This window comes from Meles meles, chromosome 10 (assembly GCF_922984935.1).
Source record: "Meles meles chromosome 10, mMelMel3.1 paternal haplotype, whole genome shotgun sequence".
Taxonomy (NCBI): Eukaryota; Metazoa; Chordata; class Mammalia; order Carnivora; family Mustelidae; genus Meles; species Meles meles.
This window is the reverse complement of record NC_060075.1, coordinates 25,782,089-25,807,959: the sequence shown is the minus strand read 5'-3', so window position 1 is coordinate 25,807,959 and position 25,871 is coordinate 25,782,089. Positions and strand designations below refer to the sequence as shown.

The 25,871-nt window shown below is 33.1% G+C and overlaps 1 protein-coding gene across 1 annotated transcript in view; it reads left to right on the top strand.

The window, feature by feature from the left end:
* The first annotated feature begins 1,257 nt into the window (after window positions 1-1,257).
* Window positions 1,258-25,871, top strand: part of LOC123951493 (coiled-coil domain-containing protein 173-like) — a 35,854-nt gene continuing 11,240 nt past the window's right edge. Inside the window, exon 1 of the mRNA XM_046020248.1 lies at window positions 1,258-1,356. Within this exon, the coding sequence (XP_045876204.1) occupies window positions 1,258-1,356 (99 nt within the window). The remainder of the gene's footprint in view (window positions 1,357-25,871) is intronic.

Here is a 25,871-nt window from a genome sequence, read left to right as displayed (position 1 = left end):
CACCCAAATTATGCTGCACTAGGCTATGTGAATTCTGGTACTGATTCATCACCAGAATAAGATTTCTGGATTTCATCTGCATTTCCCTGCATGCACAAGGTTCACCTCTGCTGTTTCCCTTACCTCAGAGATCAAAGCCCTATCTGACCTGTTGTCACACATGAGAAAATCATTATTTCATACATTCTATTCAGTTTTCTAGTGAAATATGAGACAGTGCAGTCCCTGGTACTCCATCGCAGTTAGAACCAAAAGTCTTCCCACTGAATCTGTTATGTTTCCTATTTTATTTTTTCTCTTATTTACCACCACTTATGATTATGATAGGTAATGAGCTCTTTGTAGTGATTATTTTCTGCCTAGCCTTATTCATATTTACACCAGATAGGGTAAATAGATACAATCCCGATCATTTTATTTTTTGTCTATTGTGAAAACCTGAAGTAGAAAGCAGGGATATTTACTGTCAAGTTAAACACTTCCTGTGATTGTTTACATATTTGTAATTGGTTGTCACAAACTGACATAAGCCAGTTCTTCATTAAATGACAGGTTCTTATGGTAAATATCAGGAGTTTTTGAAGATTGGATGCAGCTGGGGTCTGAATGTACTTATCTCTGAATGCTGCTAGTAGGTTGTGCATCACAATGAAAGCAAGTGCATATTTTGCAATTCTGGCAAGAGAGCAAGGGAATACAGTTTCGCATTTTGTCTAAAGTCCAAGGTGATCTTTCTCTCTTTGACCTCAAAATCACAGAGTAACACCTCAAATGATATGACAATGTTTTTGCTAGGAACAGAATTGTAGCTGAACTAAATGACATATTCTTCTATGAAGTGAAATCATTATAATGGACCAATCTGGTCTAGGCCCCAAGTGTTGAAATAATAGAATGTTTGGTTTCTGTTACATTATTACTCAATTAAATAACACCAATCAGATGCTACTTTTATCATTTCTCATGATAAATTTATCTAAGTCTATAGTGTTAATATAAATTTGAATAAAACTGTTTACCCAAACATGCAGCTTCTAGTACTCATAATGAGGTATTAACAAATAAATCACCATCAGTAAAACATATCATTGTCCTATTACCAAGTAGAAAAATATCAGTGATAACTGGGGTGCCCAGCTGGCTAGGTTGGTGGAGCATTCAACTCTTGATCTCGGGGTCATAAGTTTGTGCCCCACATTGGGTGTAGAGTTTACTTAAAAAAATTTTTTAAAGAAAAATATAAATGAATATGACGTGATGGAGAGCAAGAAGAAAGTTGAAGCCATGAGAAAAGCTGGAAGACTTGATGACAAACTGGAGCCCATATGTGACCTTATCATAGCCAACATCTATAGTGTAAGCAATCATCTGAAGAGCTGTCCTCCTTCACCACAGAGCACCTATGTGCCTCCTATCTTGGAGGAGATAAGTTGAAATATACTAAATGTTTGTACTCTTAAAAGTGCTAGAAAGAGAATCAGCCTCTGTCCCATGATACAATATCAGCCATATTCTCTGAGCAGTTACTCAGAGGAATCATCTTTCCTCTCTACTTTGTGTCCCTTGCACTTTTTCAGCTTTGAGAAGACAGAGAAGACTTTGTTGATCCATTCAGAAGCTCCCTTTTGGAGGTCCTGAAGACCTGACATATCCACATGTTTCTGATTTTGACTTTTCCATTGTACTCCCGAGGGAAGTCTAAAATGCCAAGTTCTTTTAAAATTTTTTTTATTTTTTTGTCATTCATCACAATGCTACTCTTATCCAAAAACTTGCACAGACTACATAAGACATGTTATAGATTGCATGTCTATGTCCTCCCAAAATTCATATGTTGAAATCCTAACCCCAGTGTGATGGTATTGAGAGGTGGAATCCTGATTTCAGTATTATTTCTACCCTGGCCTATCCTTTGCAAAATGCTAATTTGTTCCAGCTTTATTAAGGTATGATTGACAAAAGATGATTGTGGATATTTAAGGTGGAAAAAAAAATGTCACCTCTCTTCTGTCTCTCCTCTCCTTCGTTTTCCATTTCATGGGGTTGATGCACTTGAAGCTGTTTATGGGTCTCTGAGTCTCTGTTCCTCTTTCCCCATTCTTTTTTTATCTAAAGCTTAGAACTACCCCAGGTAGTAAGCTGGGGGAAATGTGATTCAACTCTTTTGTCCCCATTCTCTTTATAATTCACTTCCTGTTGCCCAGTGACAGAAAACTGTCATCATTTCACATATATTGTCCTATTGTCACATGTAAAATGGAAAGTGGATAGTGAAAGGATAGTTCTTATAGCAGTTAATAATACCTAGGCCCATTTTTTATTATGTGAATATTCTATATTTATATCCTTGTTTCTACATTTCAAAACAAGGTAGCTATATTATTTCACTATGAATAAAAAAGTATAAAAACTGCATTTAAAACAAATACACAACTTACAGAAATAAGGATTTCATATGTAATTTAAGTGAATTTTTAACTTTCTCCCTTACAGAAAATTAAGGGTATAAATATTACATAAAGGCAAAATTGGCACCTGTGAAATAGGCTGATTCAAATCTCATTTCAGGACTTCAAATAAAAAACACATAAAGAATAACTGGTGCAGATAATATGTTTTTTTCTAATGATTTGTGATCCTGTGGCTTCATTGATTTTCCTACCATCTGATGTTAACCACTCACTAACATAACCCACCTACTAGAATAATGTTGGTAATAATTATATCCTCCTGGCTTCTCTTGCAGTGCTTTCATATGGCTAGTATTTTATTGCTATTTCTTGCTGAGTTTTATCCAGCACTTTAAATTCCCCACTGCCTTTATTTAAAGTTACTGAAGCATATAAACAAAAATATCACTTTCTTTGAAAATAGCTTTTGAGGCTAGTAGAAATTCCAAATCTCTCATTTTTTGGAAAAAAACTCAAACTCAATATTATTAGCATAAATCTAACAAAAGAGTTGCTCATAGTTTGAAAGACTTATATTGTGGGTAAAATATTACTATATAGAGCACTATAGAATGGCCTAAGATATTTGCACAACAATAAAACAATTGCCCAAATTTAAATCTAGCTTTGGTGATTTATATACTTATATTTTTCTTAAAGCAAATAAAATATTGTTTATAAAGACAAATCACAAAAGTCCATAAATCCTTTTGAAGACATTGCTTTGAAAAAGGACAACTTACTATATTTAAGAAAAGGACAACTTCTATATTTAAGAACCAGAGAGCTTTTTTCTTATGAACTATTTGGTGATATTACTGAAAAATCAGCAGACATATATAATAATTACACTTATGAAGTTCATTTTACTAGTAAGGTTTGATATTAATATCGCCATGCCATCTGTGATCTGATTACTGTTTGCATGGTATATTTTTGTCCATCTTATTATTTACTACTTATTCCGTCTATGTGTCTTTGAATACAAAGTTTGTCTCTGGAAGACAGCATAGTTGTATAATGGTTTTTTAATCTTTCTGTTAATCTCCAGCCTTTAATTGTAGCGTTTACTCCATTTACATTTGATTACTGAAAAGATTGTTTTACATTATTTGCTATACTTTGTCTATATGCTATGTACCATTTTTGTTCTTTGGTTCCTCCGTAACTACCTTCTTTTGTGTTAAATAGATGCTTTATAGTATATCTGTATGAGAACGAATGATCTTTACCCAAAGAAAGATCTGACCTTTGCCCTATTCCTGAGACATAGTATCTAAGCCCTTGGAATATCTTGTCTGATGAGTTTCTTTGCTTATATGGGATCTTTGAGCCACAGCAAATAGTAACAGTGTGATTTATTTTATTTTGGGTCATGAAGTACAGCTTGATCTCTGGAAGGGCTGAAGGGTAAGATCAACCATGCATGTGGTCAGCCATATCTACATGATAAAGCACCAGTAAAAACTCTAGGCACCTAGACTGGTGATCTTCCCTGGTTGGCAGTGATCCATGTATATTAACACACATTGCTGCCAGGAGGAGCCAACACGCTCCATGACTACTGGGAGAGTACAACTGGAAGCTCCACCTTTGTAACTGTCCAGGATTTTGCCCAATGTGTCTCTTTCCTTGGCAAATTTAATCTATATTATTTCACTGTAATAAACTTTAACAGTGAGTATAACAGCATAGTGAGTTCTTTGAATCTTTCTAGTTTAATGATCAGCTCTGGGTATAGTCTTATGAATCCCTGAATTTGCAAATTCATGTTAGAGTGAGGGTGGTCTTGCGGACTACTTTCTAACTTTACAATACCATTTTAAATTTTTATGTTGCTTTTATCTTAACTTAAAGCAATCTAGTTTGAATTAATGCCAACTTAATTTCAATAGTATAAAAAATTTTGCTGCAGTATAGCTCTGCTCCACTCTTTTTATGCTATTATTGTCATACAAATTACATTTTTATACATTATAAAGCCATTAACTCAATTTTTATTTATTGCTTTATATAATTGCTTTTTATATTAGGGGGAAAAGGGAATCACAAACAAAATATTCATACTCTTTTTAATAGGTACCTACGTAGTTACCTTGACCAGTGCTCTTTTGATACAGATTTGAATTATGGTTTACTGTTCTTGTTTGTTTGTTTAATTCTGACTGAATGACTCCCTTTATTATAGAAAATTTCTACTAGTAACAATTTTTCTCATTTGTTATTGAACTGAAAATAGCTTAATTTCTCCTTCATATTTGAAGAATAGTATTGCCAGATACAGAATTCTTGGTTTACAGTCTTAGGTACTTTGGCTATGCCATCCAACTACTTCTGATCTCCGTAAGTTCAGAAAAAAGTGGCCCTTATACTTTAGGAGTCACTTTCTCCTGCTTCTTTGGAGATTTTCTTCCTTTACTTTTTGACGGGTCAACTCTGATGTGATTAAGTATACAAATTCTTTGAGTTTATCCTAGTTGGAGTTTGTTAAGATTTGTGGATGTGCAGATTAATTATATTCACTAAATTTGAAACTTTAGTGGCTATAATTTTTTCAAACAAACTTTCTGCCTCTTTCTCTTTCTTCTCTCTTTTGAGACTCTCATTGTACATGTTGGCATGCTTGATGGTATCTGTGGGTCTCTGATATTCTGTTCATTGGCTTTTGTCACTTTTTATTTCTGTGTTCAACTGGATAATCTCAATTTATCTTTATGTTAGATGATTCTTTCTTCTTCCGGTTCAGATATGCTGTTGAGTTTTTCTAGTGAATTTTTCATTTCTTTTAATTCCAGTAATTTCATTACGTTTAATTCCAGAAATTCTGTTATTCTTTCTTTTAGTTTTATATATTTATTACTATTCTGTACTTGTTGAGACATTATTCTCATACTCTAATTTTTATATGTTTTCTTTAATTATTTGAACATATTTATAATAGTGCATTTAAAATCTTTTATAAGTTCTGTATGTGGGCTTCCACAGAAACAGTTATCTTTGACACTTTTTTTAAAAATTTGCTGTGTATATGCCATAATTTCTTATTCCTTTATGTGCCTCATTACTTTCTCATTAACAACTAGACATTTTAAATAATAGAATATGGTATCCCTGGAAATCAGAGTTTACATAATTTGTTTGGATTTGTGGTTGTTGTCATTGCAGGAGTTCTTGATGATGATTGTTTGTTTAGCATTTTTCCCAGACTAATTCTTCGTAGCTTATATTCTTTGGCAAGTGCAGCCACTGAAGTTTCTGCTTCATTAGCTCAGTGGTCAGATAATGACCATAATGTTTCAGTGGTCAGACAAAAATATCTTTAAACACTTCAACCAGTCTTTGCCTAGGAACTCTGATGCTCTGAGTAATGCTTTTAATACTCCAGCAGGAAGTTTATAATTCTAACTTAGACTTCACTTTCTGCTTGCACAGCCACAGGTGAGAAATTAGCCCTTCTTCTCATGTCTTTCCATGCACCTATGTGTGACCTTTATATCCCTTTATATCCCTAAGAATACATCAGATCTTTGTCAAGCTTCCCATGGAAATCTCTTTCTCAGTTAGACCTTCTAAGACTTTGGTCAGACTGTTAGCCCCAACTCATAACACTGTGTCCATCAGCGATGATGTTAAACTACTGCTGTTGATTGTTGTCAACAAGTGTCCTAAAGATGGGGCTGTTCAAGAGCTATTTCAGAATCAGATCAAGTGAAAACAAATCCTGATCATGGAACATGTTAAGGAACTGCTAGACACATCAAATAGTGGCAGTTTTCTCTAAACCACTTTGTCATTTCTGGTGACTCCTAGGCTTCTGGTTTTTTTCATAGGTGCTTTACTTATAAGACTGGTGGTTTTCAAGGCTACCGCAGAGATATAAGAAGAAAAATATGAGAATAGAATAAGTAAAAACATCACAAAGCTCACTTTTCTTACCAAGATTCAGCCATTATTTTTCCTGAATAAACTCTCCTTGGAGTGTTATAAGCTTTTGGTTCATTTCCAAAGTTCTGAAAAAGTCTTGATTTTGACAATTGTTGCCAGTGTTATTGTATTTATAGAGGAATGCACTTTCACAGGTCCTATCTCCATCATTCTGAAATAGCTTTCCTCCAGAGCAAACTATTTTTTAGTTGATTGATTTTGTATATAAAACAAGATCCAAATATGAGACATGAGATTTACATCAAATACTGTAAGTCAGAGTGGGAAAAAAAATCAAAATAATAGGAAAAATAAGAGAGCAGTCAGATTCTGATGTCTTATTTTAATTTTTATCATCAATTTCAAAATGAATGAGTGAATGAGTGTGTGGGTGTGTGGGTGTGCATGTGTGTGTGGGTATGCGTATATTTGATTCACCAAGCTTTGGATCTGACTTTGTGAAACAGGTTCTGAAGAAAAACAAAATTAATATCCTCTGTGATTTAATTATCCTGAACCTTCCAGAGGTTAATGGGATGTGTTTTATAAGAAACCACTTTGGTCATATTTATATTGACCCATATCATATCTGCTAGTCTAATAGAAACATGCAGTGGACCCACATCATATCTACTAGTCTAATAGAAACACACAATATCAGGTTTCCCTGTAGTTTACCAACAGCTAGTAGTGCCATAGAATTTCCATTAGTCAGTGAGAGTCAGCTGCAACCCCAGAGGAATGAGATCAGATAATGTGCAGGATGATATCCTTATATTGGTCTGAAAAGCTCAATTTGAACACCATGCATTTATTTGGTTGCTGTATTATTAGTATTAATGCTGCTTTTTGGTGAATTCTGGAAGTATCCTTTTCTTCCCTAGAATATTTTAATGACCTTGCACCTCTGAGTGTGATTCAGACAGCCCAGGATCTATTGGAAGTGAGAGAGAAAGAGAGAGAGCAACAGGCAAAAACTCTCATGCCGGCAATTTTGAGACTCTTCTTTTCAGGGAAAGAAGTCCCCTTTCATTTCTTACATAATAACTGTGACTTTCATTTGTCACAAGTGGTGTTTAATTCATCTGGTGGTTCCTGCTCTAATCCAATCTGTACTAAACTACCAACTTGATAAGGTGAGGTGAAAGGGGTTAGAAGAAAAAAAAAAAGGTACACCTTAGATTGCTATAATTTATGAATGTTTAATTTGAGAAATCTCAAAGAGGAATTTATTTTTCTTTTTCTCAAAGGAAAGGCATAATTTATTATGGTGACTTTGATATTTTTAAAAATAATGTGTGCTTTGCCTACATCTGATACTCTGTGCTAAATGAAGATAAATGTTATAGCTATGTATAATTATATTATGTTCTCTCTACTTGCCCTAAGTAATTTTGATGAATTTACATTTATCATTATATTATCTTAAAATAGAAATACATATGTGAAAATGTAACCAAATAATTTAGATTTATAGAGATTGATTTTCAGTGGCTCTGCTTTGAGAATCCTAATATTTCTTTCATGCCTAAATTAAATCAGACACATTTTAAGAACACAGTGTATGCCAGCAGTGGTAGTGATAAAAATGTCAAAGTGGAAATCCAGAGTTCTTTATTCAAAATAGTATGTTTTATCCAATTAAAAGTAAAATGATGTCAAAACAAGTAACACAAGATAACCTGCAAATAACCGTGTTTGGGAGCTTTAATTCTACCACTGTTACCATTTACCAGTTACTTGATTGTTGCCCAAGGTTTCTTCGTATTTTTTTACTTGAACCTGTGGTGTGGCTATGTTGAACCTAGAAATATAGACCTACTATAATAGCTTTGAAGAATAACTTACATTATTAAATGCATTACTTAACTGAGAGAATAATTCATTTCAACAAAAAACCTTTAGAGGGGCGCCTGGGTGGCTCAGTGGTTTAAGCTGTTGCCTTCAGCTCAGGTCATGATCTCAGGGTCCTGGGATCGAGTCCCGCATCGGGCTCTCTGCTTGGCAGGGAGCCTGCTTCCTCCTCTCTCTCTCTCTCTGCCTGCCTCTCTCCCTACTTGTGATCTCTATCTGTCAAATAAATAAATAAAATCTTTAAAAAAAAAAAAAAGAAAAAAAACCTTTAGAGATGACTCACTCTTCTAGGATTCATTTAATGATATATCTTGTATTTTTTTTTTTTTTACAAACTAAAATCAATACAAGCAACATTCTTCTCTTATCAACTAAAGAAGTTTGGTTTTGAGCCAGCATATTTCTTGCTTACTATTATAGTACCCTCGTATAACCCTTGAATTTGAACTCTAAATAAGAGATTTAATGCCTTTTGTAGGGGCATCATTTTTTTCATAAATACGGAAAACACTGTACCTTCCCTTCCCTAGTCTAGAGAAGGCACTAGAACTGAGTGCCTTGATTTCATCATTGTTTATGAACTATGGTCAGGTACTTAAATAAAGTAGAAATTCAATAATCTTGTGTCATTACATTGGGAAATTCAATAAACTTGTATCTTTATACTCATATTTTATGAACTATGGTCAGGTACCTAAGTAAAGTGGAACTTCAATAAACTTGTGTCTTTACATTGAGAAATAATTAATTTACTACTAAGGTTACTAAATAACAAAGTGTGCTTTATTCACTAAACTGCTTATGTAGTGTGTGCATGTATGTTTTATTTCTGTGTGCATATATATATACAATATAAATTTTAAGTGTCAATATTTTGTGTCAATATTTCTTAGCCATAATTATACGAGAAGATAACTCAAGCACTAGAAGGAGTCTTTTCCTATCATGTTTATTAATGTGTCCCCTTCATTCCTAGAAAAATATCAGGCATGTGTTTGGTATTTAGCAGTGTGTGTGTGTGTATATACATATACACACACTGCTAATTTTGTTATTAGTTAAATAATTTTCCAGGCATTCCATAATGATTTTTAGAGTTATGTTTATTTTTTATATTAATTAGTAAAAAAATTAGACAAATGTTTACGAAATTCTAAAATTATTTACTTTAAATTACCTTATAGTTGAGAAGTGTTTAATAAGAAATTATATTAGTTTCAAAATATCATATTTGATTTTCTGTATATATTCATAATCTCAATATATATATTCCTCTAAATTATCCACAACTGAAGTTTTAGAGATTATCAGATTTCTGATAAATTATTAGACTTATTGAGAATAAATTTTACCTATAGGATTTATAATTTAAAAATAAAAATAAATTATTTTAAAATTATTTTTTTTCTGCAAATGAAAATGCTACCCACACCACTTTTGTAGCATGAGACAGTTTTAAAGTTTCATTATTTGTTTTAGTAACAATGAATACAATAGATATTTCTAACAATTTGTTGTAGAGCAAAGTTTATTTGCACCATAATGATACCTGATTAGGTACTATATTATAGAGTTATCTAGAGAAACTGAATCGATAGGATATTAATGTGTGTGTATGTTCATAATGTATTTATGTGTATAGGCAGATATCTATTCAGTTTTAAATATATATTGATATATATAGATACACATATATTTTTTGACTCTATATACACATATTTTATATATATTGTGTTTTAGTATAAATGGTCCTATACATATCTATTCCTCTTATACAGAGACAGATATAGATACGGATATGAATATAGATTTATTTTAAGGAATTGCAAGCACAGTGGTAGCTGAGTCTGAAATTTATAGTTCAGGCTAGTAGGCTAGAAATTCAGGTAGGGATTGATGTTTCAATCTTGTGGCAAAATTTCTTCTTCTAGAATCCTCAGATTTTTCCCTTGAGACCTTTAACTGATTGGATGAGGACCGTCACGTTATGGAGGGTAATATTCTTTACTCTCAGTCACCTGATTTCATTAACACACAACCCATGTTAACCACATTAACAAACAGCCTTCACAGCAATGCCTATATTAGTGCTTGATTAAATTACTGGATATTATTATAGTAAATCCAAGTTGACATGTAAAACTAAATACCACAGGTACATATAAAGGTCTAATTGCTTAGATATATGTATTTTTTTCAATCTTGCTAAATTGTATCTATTAGATGCTAAGTATTTTCTGCAATAATAGCAACTAAATACACAGAAGAAAACTTCAACTAGTAGTTAATGAATTAGGTATCTCGTTTTTTCAGATGTCAGAACAAACTGCATATACAACATAATATCCAAAAGCTTTAAATCAGATAGGAGTTCAAAAGTCAATCCTGCTACTTTACTTATTAATGTTTGTTTGAACAGTTTGTGTAATCTCTTTCTGAATTCAATATCTTCAAATAGAAAATAGAGTTTAATAATATGTCTGATACATTGTATGTCCAGTACATCCTAAACACTCCTTAGAAAATAAGTTTGATATGGGGAAGTATTTTGTTTTTTCAGCTGCATTTAAGAACAACAAAAAAGATGTTTTTGATATTTATAACTCATAGTCTTTCTACTATCAACTGTCATCCCCCTACTCTGTCTTTTCTAAATGGAGTGGATTTTATTAATTGGAACATTTTGTTTCCTGAGCACAAATTCATTCTCAATATAAAGAACTTTCACATACTTAGAGCATATTAATTGTTGGTTTTGAAAGAGCCAGGGCAGAACTAAATAAATTTACATGCAAAATGAAGGACCAAGAATAAAGTGTTTGAGGAGGCTGAAGCCTGGAGCCAAAAGGCTGGAACCGGGGGAAAGCTGAGAATCTGAAAGAAAAAGAATTAGAAGGAACCAATTTTGATAAAGAGAAATGTTTAATATGAACTGTTAGCCATTATTACACAATATTCCCCCTTCCTCTAAAACACACTTTCAGTAAAATTCACACTTTCTGCTTTGTCTTCTAGAATTTATTTTAGAGGAATAAAGATACTCCAGATTTGATGCCAGGTAATAATAATAGTCGTCATAACAGCTGCTCCTGAAAAAGAGCCATACTAGCATTTTTATGCTAATCATTTGGTCCTGGCATTAGAAGAATAAGGGTAACCAACAAAACAAAAGAGAATGTCTAAACATAAACTTGATTATATCCATATAGAAATAGTGTATGTGACAGGAGGAATTTCAAGTAAGTAGAGAAAAGCTGGGTTTGTTCAATACTGTCTGATGAAATGGTGAACTCTTTGGGGAGAGTGAAGGTATTACACTTGATAATTTCAAAATGGATTTTAAGTGTCAATATTTCTTAGCCATAATTATACGAGGAGATAACTCAAGCACTAGAAGGGCAAGGAGTCTTTTCCTATCATGTTTATTAATGTGTCCCCTTCATTCCTAGAAAAATATCAGGCATGAGTTTGGTATTTAGTAGATATATATTAAATTAATGAATAAAACCCTGTGATAAATATCTTAAAGCATGATTTTTTTGTTGTCAGATTATTTATCTTACAGCAGATTGTCAAAACTAGCCAGGATTTCTCCTGCAGCAATTTTCTTCTAATAGTCCCCAGTAAAAAGTAAGTGGCTATTGACTAAAACCATTTCAACAGTTAGAGTCCACCTCCACCCCATATTACCTAGAAATAATGCTGCTTTACTTTCATGATCAATATCTCTGAATAATCCTGAGTAAAACATAAGCTAATCAGTAAAACTTGAAGAAACTTTCCAAAATTTATGGACTTCAGAGGGGATTTTTTTGTTAACCTATAAACAATCTGGACACTTATTTAATATACAGCATTACCGACAACTAGTCTAGCTTTTAGTGCAAACTAAATAAGTGTGCTTAAAATGAAAGGATCAATCAGAGTGGATGTAATTTTCCAAGGTATATTTCACGGAAGTGGTAAAAGAAAGTCTCAAAGAAAATGAGACAGTCATTGGTGGAGAGAAGAGAATGGAGCTTTTCAACTGGTGGCAATGAAATGAGAAATGGATAATTAAGGATTGAGTTAGAGTTTTGCCCCATCACTGAGGGCATCAGTCCAGGAAGTAATGGTGAGACCTCAAGGCCCGACATCACTTACCAGGAGCCTCACGGAACCCAGCTGCATGCCGGCAGCAGCCGCGGTTTGGCTGTCACTACTGTAAGATGAAACAGTTTTGGGTGACCTTAAAGCTCCGAACTAGGTTGACCTTAAAGCTTTGTGAGGGTTTCAGCGAGATGCTGAACGGTGCAGATTTACAAGTGGATTAGCCTAATCAAAAAGTCCAAATTAAAAGAAATGGAAAATCGTCTCTTTTGTCCAAGTTAATTTAGCATAAAAATATAATCGATAATGAAACTATGAAGTTAAAACCACCAGTTAAACCTCTCCTCTATCACTAATAGTTTCGTTGCTTCAGAATTGCAATGCAAGGGGCGCCTGGGTGGCTTAGCAGGTTAAGCCTCTGCCTTCTGCTCAGATCATGATCTTAGGGTCCTGGGATTGAGACCCATGTCGGGCTCTCTGCCAGTGGGGAGCCTGCTCCCCCCACCCCCACCCCTTCTCTGCCTGCCTCTCTGCCTACTTGTGATCTCTCTCTCTCTCTCTGTCAAATAAATAAATAAACTCTTTTAAAAAAGAATTGCAATGCAAAAGTGTTCTTACTATATAGGAGTTCATTGAAATTGTAGCTGGGTATTAATTAGAATATTTTTTCTCCTCTCCTCCCCCAACAAAAACAAATCAAAACAGTGGATTGGTTTCTTGTTTCAGTGTATCTATATGAGGGCTGCTTATTATTAATCATATGGAATATGAATGTTAATTTATAATATGGAATAGCGACATCATTCATAAGTAACTTATCCTTATATTTTAGAAATCATGTATATTCATAATTACATATTATGAATTAACTTATAGGGAATTTTGAACCTCAAGATTTTTTTAATAATGTACCATGAATAATACATAAGACCAAAACAACAACTAAAAGTCCTCAGATAATAATTTATGACAGTATTCCATACTGGTGAGGAGTTCCTCTTCACCACACCAGAGCATGGGAAATTGTTGGCACATTGCACAAATAAGTCAAATAATAATATTTATATGACTTCATAAAAAATATATGTGTAACTATATAATCTTAATATATCTAATGTTCTAATATAAAATGCCATCTTAAAAATCACTAAAAGAACACACACTGAATTTCAATTTGTATTATTTTCTAGAAACTGTAGAAAAATTGTTGTATCTTCTTTTTATCTTTCTCCATTATATCTACATGTTGTTTTAACCAAATTTCTTTGACTTACTCTTTCAAGAAGCTATAATTAATTTTTCATGTTCTCTTGTTTCTGGAGACTATCATCCTCTATGAATTTATTTTGTTGTCTCTTACTATCACTTTTCTGTTGTAGAAACTGAACGTTTCCCCCTAGGACAGCATGCTTGTTAGTGATTTTATTTTCACTTTATATTATCATACTAAATCCAGTATTTCAGAAGAACTGAGGTAATTTACAAAATCAAATACTTTTAATTCTAAGAAATTATGTAGTAGCCATAGATGTTTTGCCAAAACTACATAGAAATTATAATGTCTATTTTAATGTTTTTGTTTTAATTATGAAAAACCACATAGATACAAAAAAAGAATATATGCTAATTATAAATATTAATAAAGACACAAACATACAGTTAGTCCAACAGCAAGCTTAGGATAAAATATTGTATTTTGAAGACACCAAGAGTCCCTCCAGGATACTGTCCACCCTCCCAGAGATGATTAATATCTCCAATTTTGAATTTATTGTCCAGTACTTATATATATACATATATATATATCCCTACAATGTAGTATTAGCATTGTCTATGATTGAATGTTATATGCATGAACCCTACTGTGTTTGGGTATGAGTTTATATCAAATTAGTGTTTTTCTTGCTGTGTAACAGATTTATATTTTTTATGGAAAATATCTTCTGACCACTTTAGCATTGATGTAAATCAATGTTAATGTTTTGAGAAAATTTTCTCATTAGTCCGCACAAACATTTGCAAAATACACTTGGTGGCATGGGGTGGTATCCTAAGTCTATAGTCTAAGGACATCTTGAGTCTTAGTCTTTAATTCTTTCAAGTTATACTTTTATTTTTTTCTTTGTATCCTTTTTTATTATTATGTTCAATTAGCCAACATATAATATGTCATTAGTTTTTGATGTTGTGTTCAAATTTCATTAGTTTCATATAACACCCAGGGCATACTTTTAAGAAGCATAAGAAAATAGTAAGTTAATGTAGAGGTAAACTGTAACTTACACTGAGGGGTAAGGGAAAGTATGAGATAGTGAGAAATATTCCAAACCTAGTATGAATGAGTCATATGATGATTCTGCATTTACTGTGATAGAAATGCTAAAATGAGTTAAATTCTGAGACTATCATCTAACTTAACCTGAAAGTCTTTGTTTTTTAACTTTATTTATTAAAATCACTGATTTTATTCCAGCATTGAATTTAATTTGAATTTTATATTTATTAGGGATTTTAATATTTTTATTGTTGATTGTTGATTGATGTCCTGTGGACAATCATATATGAGCATGAATCAAGCAATTGTGTAAATAATTTCATGTATATAAAATATTATTGGGTTCTGAATAAAATCTGGTTTGAGGTAGTGATGTAGCAATGTGATGTCTATCACTGAAGATGGACAATGAGAGCAGGAAACCATACTATTTTCCTTATTGGTAACATAAGGTATAGAAATGTAAAATTAACCTTTTATTCTAAGCGGCAGTTTTCTTAGTCACCAAAAAACAACAAATAAAAAAACACACTTCTACCTATCCTATATAGTTTTAGTTACTCCTGGTGCTTTAAAAACTAAATCATAAGAATATTATTTATCTAAATAACTCAGACTAAAGGGGAAAAAAAAGCTCTAAGATCCTGGTCAGACAATAAAATAAATTTTAAAAAATGGTAATTATTATGTCACTCAAAAAATTTTTTTAAAGATTTTATTTATTTGACAGACAGAGATCACAAGTAGGCAGAGAGGCAGGCAGAGAGAGGAGGAAGCAGGCTCCCCACTGAGCAGAGAGCCCGATGCAGGGCTCGATCCCAGGACCCTGGGATCATGACCTGAACTGAAGGCAGAGGCTTTAACCCACTGAGCCACCCAGGTGCCCCATGTCACTCAAATTTTTATTCAGACCTTCACTTTTAATAAACTTCCATTTAACAAATATCTGTTTCTATCTAAGCATTATGTAGTGTGCAAAATCAAGTAGGTATCTAATTTGGAGATAATGATGATAATGAATAAATTATGTTTACTAAGACAATACTAATTGTAGACTTAGATGCAATAATTTCTTAATATCAATTGAAAGCTGGACCATAATATTTACATAAACTGAAAACACAGTTTATGGATTCCTCATCTATAAACAGTATTCTAAGAATTATTTTTTTCCTATTTTCCATTATTTTCTATTCTTGTTCCATTGTTCAAGAGGATCCTATAAGCATTCAACTATAAGTGCATCTTTTTTAATTACCATAGAATGATTTATTTGTGTGTTGTTTTCTTTTGTGTATTACATGGTTATGAAATCAATAGAACCATGTTGTTTCCTTGCAGATTCTAATGATAATTGGTGAGATGACTTGAGTATCACAATATTACATTTCATCAACTCTCAGAAGGGTAACTATAAGATTTCCATTTATTTTAGCATTTACTTTGCGTCATAGTCAATTCTCAATGTTGTCTGTTCTATAACAGCAGTAATTTTGCAAAGATAGAAATGAAGACAACCAGGAAAATATACTTTTAAATGTATACTTCTGAATGTACTAAACATTAATAAAATGAAACATTAATTCTAGGATACAAGTCTGTCTGATTACACTGATGGTAGTCAGAACAAGAAAGGTGTTTTTGTACCTGACTCTTTCCCTGTAAATAAGAAAGAGAGTATATGAGTTGATAATATTCTAGACACTTCAAAATAATAATAATAGTAGTAATAATAATGGTAAACTAGAAAGGAAATGCATTCAAATGGTATTTCCTAGTGGCTTTCTCAGATTGCTTACAGGATTGTTCTGTGAGTGATTAAAAGGGGAATACATAAAAATGTTTGGCCTTACCTGGTATAATAGGTAGTCTTGGGTGGCTGAGTGGTTCATTTGGTTAAACTACTGCCTTTGGCTGAGGTCATGATCCTGGAGTCCCAGGATCCCATCCTGTGTTGGGCTCTCCCTCTGATCCTCCCCCTCCCATGGTCTCTCTCATTCTTTCTCTCTCAAATAAATAAATAAAATCTTTTTTAAAAAATAAATAAATAGGTAGTCTCTGCTCATAAAAGTAAATAGAACAGACTGCAATACTAAAGGCAATACAGACCTATAACTTGAATTAATATCTGTATGAAATACATACAAATCAGTTCACAGAACTGATCACAGAACTGATCACAGTTTGTTCACAGAACAAATCAATTCACAGAACCACAAAAATCAGTTCACAACATAGAAAAATTTATTTCAGTGTAAACCGATTCAAAAACAAAATAGTTCTGGGAATTCTGTATTTTTTCAAGGCAGAATTTAGTTGAGAAAAATATTTATCATCTATCTACTATATGAAAGATAAACCAGCCAAGGACTGCAAAAAGTAAACAATAAAATTCAAGTATTTTTCTACAAGTAGCCTATAATTTGGTATACATGAATGAATAAAATTTGGATTTGGAAGTTAGATATGGACACAAAGATCAGAATACATGAATAAAAAATTTCCACTGTTCAAGATCTTATTCTATGAAGTCAGATAAAATGTTGTTATAATGCATTGTATTTATTGTCAACATATTTCTTATTTCATAAGCATTAACTTCATCTTATTTAAAAATGAAAACATAATTAGGAAACTAAAAAATGTTATCACTGTATCATTTAATGCTAAAGAACAAAAGCTTGGAATAAAAATACTAACATTATTCATTAATAAAAATAATTGTAAATCATTCAACAGAAGCTGTGTTTAAGAAAGAATGAACAGAAATAATGCACTGTAAGTTTAATAAGGTATTCTATATATAAAAGATTGAGGACAGAGATGTAAGGAAAAAAATGAATGGCATAAAATAGAATTAAATTGCTCACATTGGTTGTGCTGTATTAAACAAAATTATTCTTAAGAATAAATAGATGGAGAAATGAAAAAACAAATCAGAGATCAAAATGGAATGCAGAGATGAAAGGAATAAACAAATGTAACTACAGAAGTTTTTCAGTGGTTCACTTTAAGAAAGTTAGGGGGCACCTGTGTGGCTCAGATGGTTAAGAGTCTGTCTCCAACTCAGGTCATGATCTCTAGGTCCTGGGATTGAGCCCCATGTCGGGCTCCTGGCTCAGTGGGGAGCCTGCTTCTTCCTCTCTCTCTGCCTCTCCCCCTGCTTGTGCTCTCTCTCTCTCTCTCCATCTCTCTCTCTGTATCTCTCTCAAATGAATAAATAAAATAAAAAAAAAAAAGATTTACTTCAGGTTTCAGCTCTGACATGTGAAGAGATTGGAAGTCATCAACCTCATCTTTACAATAATCAATCTGAACAGACAGAAAAATCAGTGACTTTTCTTGGAGTTATCAGTGCACTGAGGTCACAAGGCAAACTACCATTCCAAAATCTGAAGAGACAGGTACAACTGGAGAGATACAGCCCAGATCTGTTCACAAGGAACGAACAACCCTACAGCCATACACTGGTAGGAATGCTTGAATGGTAATATTAATGAATTGCTGGAAACACGGTAGGCTACCATGAGTGTGAGAAACCTCTGAGGGTCTGTAGTTTAAAGGGAATTTCCACAATTTCATGGGTTTTCCTGCCAGGAATTCTACCAGGTTCTCAAGCCAAAGATACCAGAAAAATCCATTCAGGGTTCTGATAGTAGATTCTGAAAAGAGAAAGGCGCTCTACATACTAAGGGTACATGCCTCTTAATAACACTGAAACCACTGGATGGCCTAACTGTAGACTTCTCTATTTGCATCTATCAACAGGCTCCACTCATCTGTGTGTTGCCACATTTTCCTATTATTTTCCACTTTTTATGATTTACCTTTTACTATTATGTTAATTTATTGGGGATTCTGAAGACATGCCAAGTAAATGTTATTTGCCATTTTGAACTAGAAGCCCAATTGTTATTCTTTAAAATGCAATCATGCCACTAACATACACATGTAGAAACTTGTCAAAACTTATAAAATCAAATACTTGAAATGGATGCATTTTATAGTATGTTGGTTATATTTCAGTAAATTCTGTTAAAATAATCAGGTAGCAATAGCCTTAGTAGGATAATTATTATTAGGCTGTTATGATATCAATTTACCAATAGAAATAAACTGGTTTGGAAATAAGCTTGATAAAATAATCACCTTTATCTAACTTTTCAAAAGACTAGAGTGATAGGTAAAACAGAGTTTTCTCCTTCTCTTTTAGAATTAATAAAAAAAATCTTGAGGTCTTCACAAGAATGATAACTGATCTCTTAAATTATGCATGGTCACCCACTCGTCACAAAACTCAAGATTCTAAGGCTGTGCTAACATAACTCAGTAGGGAAATAGTAAAAGAAGTAAACCAGTTTCCTATATAAAGAAAGATAATCCAACATGCAATGTTCTAACATCAAATAGGTAATGTTGAATTGCCTTTATTTATATGCTTGCTTTATTTAATTAAAATTTTCTAGGGGCGTCTTAGTGGCTCAGTCAGTTGGTTAAGTGTCTGCCTTCAGCTCAGGTCATGATCCCAGGGTCCTGGGATTGTCCTCATTGTAGGGCTCCCTGCTCCTTGGGGAGTCTTCTGCTCCCTCTCCTCTTCTGAACCCCCTACTTGTGCTGTCTCTCTCTGTGTCAGATAAATAAAATCTTTAAAAAAAAAAAACAAAAAATGGGGCACGTGGATGGCTCAGTGGGTTAAGCCTCTGCCTTCGGCTCGGGCCATGATCTCAGGGTTCTGGAATTGAGCCCCACATCAAGCTCTCTGCTCAGCAGGGAGCCTGCTTTCCCCCTTTGTCTCTGCCTGCCTCTCTGCGTACTTGTGCTCTCTCTGTCTGTCAAATAAAAAAATAAAAATCTTTAAAAATAAATAAATGAATAAATAATTTAAAAATGAATTAAATTTTCTACACCATATCAATAGAAAAAATGTTCATCCTTCAGGAAATACATATATCACCCTTTCACAAATATAAAATCTTCTCTGAGTCTATAACAGAAACCTCTTCGTGTTTTGCTTGATATAAGAACCCTCTTTTTAAATACACAACATGTTCAATATGGTTTGATTGGAATAGATGCTTTCATCCACAAGGGAACGTACATGACTCAACCTTGACCAGTTATAATACAGCATCTTAATAGCCACCTTTGCCACCAATTTGAAGATACAGAATTGAAAAGCAGAGAAAAAGATGGGAAAAGAGAACAATTCCTTATATCATTAGCTCTCCTCAATCATGACTACCTGAAAGCCCCCAGAACTTCCCAGTTAAATGAGTTAATATATCTTTACCTCTTTAATCTACTCTGAGTTAGGTTTCTTCCAAATAACAACAAAAAATAGTATTATAATAGTTTCTTTATTAAATAACATTTTGAAAGCTGTGTACAACATAACCATTTAGAATATTCAGAGTAAACACATCAGAAACTAAGCAGTCATTTTCATTTTTTGTCTTTTTTGCTAGTTTTCTACCTAATGTTCTTTCATAAATCATAGGTTTTAAGTGGTGTTGTTTAACTAGTGACAAGAAAATTTTATATAATGAAATAAATATAATGTTACTTTATTGTAATAGTTACTAGTTGAAAGGGTAGAATAAAACTTAACTACTGTAATTGACTTCTTATCAGTGCCCAGCTATGTCTCCTCAGTTAAGTGATCACATCTACCTCTCCTTACAGGAGGTTGCCACCTTCTTAAATTTGGGACCAGTTGATAAACCTCCATCCTTGGCTCTCAGAAATTTTATGCTAATTTGTATTTTACAATGTGGAAAAGTCTCCATAACCATAAAGTGGGACTGCTAAGTGTTCCTTAATAGTCAGACTTTTAGCAAGCGATCATTACATTGATATACACTCTTCGATGAATGGATAGTGTTCTTTGCTACCCTGAAATAATGTGAAAGTATGATTTTTGCTTTCCTGATTTTTTTATCATGTGATCAAAAAAAATTTGCACTTTTCTACACTCTAACTGGAAGTTAAAGTCCAAATGCCTTTAAAAGGAATAAACAGAGGACTCAAGCTAGCTAGTTGCCAGCTCAATACTGAATTTACTTTTTCTGATTCCTTGGGAAGTGCTTTTTCTCATCAGATTCTTTGGAAAGTGCCTCTTTCATCAGAACCACTGATGAATTTAAAATAAACAACTTCAAGAACCCCAGACACATTCACAACCAAAACAGCAATTTGATCAATTAGGCTAAGCAAAAATAATCTGAGTGCTATGTTTTCCAGAATTTTATTTCTTACCTGTGTCAAATGAACCCAACATGCTAAATGGGGACTCTAAACTTCCCTCAATTATCTCAGAACCCTTTGGCATGCTTAGCTGGTTGTCACCTCAATATCACAGTGAACAATGTTGTAACAAACAGAGATTGTTTTAAAATTGTCTCTTTAGACATTGCTAATAAGAAGAGGAATTGTAGAAAAGTCAGCTCTTGATAACAGATATCTTAATTCTTTCCTGAAAGAAAAAAAAAGCTTTTCAAATACCTTTCAAAAAGAACATGTAGGTATCTCTGATATATAGCTCATCCTAGTCTATTTGACAATTTAAGAAGGATGAATAGAAGTTAATTCTTTCAGGATTGCTCAATTGGAACACAATTTAGAATATGATATTGCTGCTGCAATTAAGTGATCTCTCACTTTGAGGGGCAAATAAATGCACCACTGATTTATATAGCATTAGCATTCTCAGTACTGTTTAGACAATGACTCATCCGCTTACTGAATTCACTGAGATAAAATGGAAATATGTTCTGTGTTGAATGTTACTAACATTACACAAAGAGAATTAGATTTGATTACAAGAGTAAAATATAGGGCATTTTAGAAATGGATCTCTTTGTTTCTTATGTACCCAAAAGAAAGAAAAATTCTTGCTTTAGAAACTTAAATTATCCAGTTTAATATCCTGAGGGTGGAGAAGAGGAAAAAATAAATGAAGCAGTATTATTATCATCATTATTATTATTATTATTATTAACTTACCTAACATTCTTAAAGAAGTAATATTTAATTGCTCTGGACTGTTCTAGAGTTTAGTGTTTTGGAAAAGAAATTAAGCAGTCAGGTCATGGGCAAATTTGATAATGATTACATTTTATTAATTTTTACTATGTATCCAACACCATTTGAAAGGTTTGCTTGCATTATTTCATTTATGTAAAGTGTAATATTGGCTAATTTTTCAAAACTGGGTAAAGAAAACATTGTTATGGCAATAGGAAGAGAACACAGATAATACATAGGTTTAAAGATAGATGTTCAGAAGTCTGGCATTCTTCTAAGATGCGTAAAGAAGTCCATTTTTTTTTCTTCTTACATAAAAATGTGGACTACTAGGGAAAATTGTCACCATATAAAAGAAAAAGATACTTCTTTAAAAAGAGTTGCATAAATAACCTAAGGTAAAACAAATTCTCAAGTATTTTTGAAAAAATGAAGATTATGTATTTCACATAAATTATTTTAAACAATTAAGAACTTGATTTCAAATCTAGTATCTTTCTTCTAATGAAACAAGTCAGGTAAAGAAAATGTTATTTTATGATATGGGAAAGTATCATGAACATGCTCTAGCTTTTTTGAAACAAACTCATCACTTCTTTGAGGGAAATTTTGATAAGTTTGGAGGAGTTACAAGTAGTGGTCTCAAGGAGTTGATGTTCCAGTTGGGAGGGCAGAGTTTAACATGATGAATTTATGAAACATTCTATAACTACTCAAGATATGTTACAAGTGAGAATATAAGAGACTACTGAGTGCAAATGTCTGAGAAGAGAATGCCGTCATTCTGGACCAGCCAGCAGATACTTCACAATATAAGGAGTAAAAGTAAATTTCAAGGATGGATAGGAGGAGAAAGAAAAAGTGATTGCTCTGGTACGGGGGACCACAGCAAGGATATAAATTTATAGTATTATATTTTATTTTTCTTAAGGTTCTTGACTGTAGTAAATATATCCAAAAATTTGTGAGCTCTTACATGTATATGAAAATTAAATAGAGCTATATAAACTATGTAAATTTACTATAGATGTCACTTGATTTTAAATAAATAACTTTTTTGTTTGATCTCATTATCATATCTGATGAATTATTTTCTTGTGTAAAAAATTATTCAGGGAAAGCTCAACTTAAAATATACCAGTTTTGTTGTTTTAAAAGAAGTGTTATTTTTATATACAAGGCACCAAGTTTAGCAATTGCCTTCAGTCTTTAATATTTATAATAGTCCGTAAGATTTCATCCACCAGTCTTATTCCTTGAATAAATTTGTAAGATTTCCAGCTCTTATTATTAACTTTTTTTAAACTTCCATTTTATATTCTAGAACTGTGTAAAGCCCAAAGTTCGAAATAGTATCTCAATTAAAGTAGAAAAATTCTTCTATCTATAAAATATACATGCTGGCTGAATAGGAGAACAAAAAGATTCTATTAAGGGCTTACTCAGATTGATTTATAGGCACCTTAAGTTTAAGAGCCCTGTCTGATTATGGAAGAAAACTGTATGTATACAATTTTGGTTTTTTTGCAATCCCTTGGACATAAGAAACATTTTATAAACAGAGAACTATTTATTTCTGACTTTGTTTCCCTTTTTGTAATTGAGAATTAATGGAGATTGAGGAAAATGCCTGCATAGTCAGCAAGGAGAGTAAACAAATGAATAAAATTGTAGTTTCCTTATAGAATGAATCAAATCACACTAGAATATTAGCCACAATTTCATACTTCTGGAATAGCAAGTAAAATGATAAAAGTGAAAAAGGAGATAATATGCAATCTGGTTTTAATTTTCCAGAGCTAAGAGCCAAAGCTAGTAATACAGAGTAAGAGTATGGGACTTGAAATCATCACACTTAGATTTAAAGATTGGTTTTACCATTTTCTGGTTTTCCTTTTGTCACTGAATGACTCAGAGTTTGTTTTCTCATTTGCATAATTACACATCTTATCACTTGATACTGCCTTAATAATTTCATTGCAGTTATTAAATCAGATAATGTATATAAAGTTAAAATGTAAGGTATTCAGAGAGAAAGAAGTTTCTTTAAGGCACTTGCATAGATTAAGTGAGCATCATTTTTTTATACTTTTCCTGTTACTAAAATTCATCTTTGATTGTCAAAGTTGTTCTTATTGCATGCCTTCAGAGTTGGATTAAAGTATTTTGTGGTGTTTATTTTTTTTCTATTATTTTGTGTGATTTGTTTATTCATTACATTGTTTTCCTCTCAGAAAATTTATAATCATAGCTAGTGAAAAGTTCAATACAAGTAATACATCTATAACAATTAATGATTATATTGCTGTGATAGCAAGATGTGTCTTACCACCTACTCTAGGAAAAATGATTATCTAATATCTTCACACTACTTCCATATTAATTATGGATGTATTCAGCAAATGAATTAAAAGTAGAAATGGTTTTAAAAGGCCCAGGGAACAAGCCTGAAATTGAGAAGAGTTGATGTGTGAATGTGTTGTTTTAAATTATGTTCTTCTGTGGTTTTTTGTTTTTGTTTTTGTTTTATTTATTTTTTTCCATTTTTTTTAAATTATCAGTGTAACAGTATTCATTGTTTTTGCACCACACCCAGTGCTCCATTCAATACGTGCCCACCCTATTACCCACCACCTGGTTCCTCAACCTCCCACCCCACGCCCCATCAAAACCCTCTGGTTGTTTTTCAGAGTCCATAGTCTCTCATGGTTCACCTCCCCTTCCAGTTTCCCTCAAGTCCCTTCTCCTCTCCATCTCCCCATGTCCTCCATGTTCTTTGTTATGCTCCACAAATAAGTGAGACCATATGATACTTGACTCTCTCTGCTTGACTTATTTCACTCAGCATAATCTCTTCCAGTCCCGTCCATGTTGCTACAAAAGTTGGGTATTCATCCTTTCTGATGGAGGCATAATACTCGATCATGTATATGGACCACATCTTCCTTATCCATTCGTCCGTTGAAGGGCATCTTGGTTCTTTCCACAGTTTGGCGACCGTAGCCATTGCTGCAATAAACATTGGGGTACAGATGGCTCTTCTTTTCACTACATCTGTATTTTGGGGTAAATACCCAGCAGTGCAATTGCAAGGTCATAGGGAAGCTCTATTTTTAATTTCTTGAGGAATCTCCACACTGTTCTCCAAAGTGGCTGCACCAACTTGCATTCCCATGAACAGTGTAAGAGGGTTCCCCTTTCTCCACATCCTCTTCAACAAATGTTGTTTCCTTTCTTGCTAATTTTGGCCATTCTAACTGGTGTAATCTCAATGTGATATCTCAATGTGGTTTTAATTTGAATCTCCCTGATGGCTAGTGATGATGAACATTTTTTCATGTGTCTGATAGCCATTTGTATGTCTTCATTGGAGAAGTGTCTGTTCATATGTTCTGCCCATTTTTTGATATGATTATCTGTTTTGTGTGTTGAGTTTGAGGAGTTCTTTATAGATCCTGGATATCAACCTTTTGTCTGTACTGTCATTTGCAAATATCTTCTCCCATTCTGTGGGTTGCCTTTTTGTTTTGTTGACTGTTTCCTTTGCTGTACAAAAGCTTTTGATCTTGATGAAGTCCCAAAAGTTCATTTTCTCTTTTGGTTCCTTGGCCTTTGGAGACATATCTTGAAAGAAGTTGCTGTGGCTGATATCGAAGAGGTTACTGCCTATGTTCTCCTCTAGGATTCTGATGGATTCCTGTCTCACATTGAGGTCTTTTATCCATTTTGAGTTTATCTTTGTGTACGGTGTAAGAGAATGGTCAAGTTTCATTCTTCTACATATCGCTGTCCAGTTTTCCCAGCACATTTATTGAAGAGACTGTCTTTTTTCCATTGAATATTTTTTCCTGTTTTGTCGAAGATTATTTGACCATAGAGTTGAGGGTCCATATCTGGGCTCTCCACTCTGTTCCCCTGGTCTATGTGTCTGTTTTTATGCCAGTACCATGCTGTCTTGGTGATCACAGATTTGTAATAAAGCTTGAAATCGGGTAACGTGATGCCGCCAGTTTTGTTTTTGTTTTTCAACATTTCCTTAGCAATTCGGGGTCTCTTCTGATTCCATACAAATTTTAAGATTATTTGCTCCAGCTCTTTGAAAAATACTGGTGGAATTTTGATCGGAATGGCATTAAAAGTATAGATTGCTCTAGGCAGTATAGACATTTTAACAATGTTTATTCTTCCAATCCAAGAGCATGGAATGGTCTTCCATCTTTTTGTGTCTTCCTCAATTTCTTTCATGAGTGTTCTGT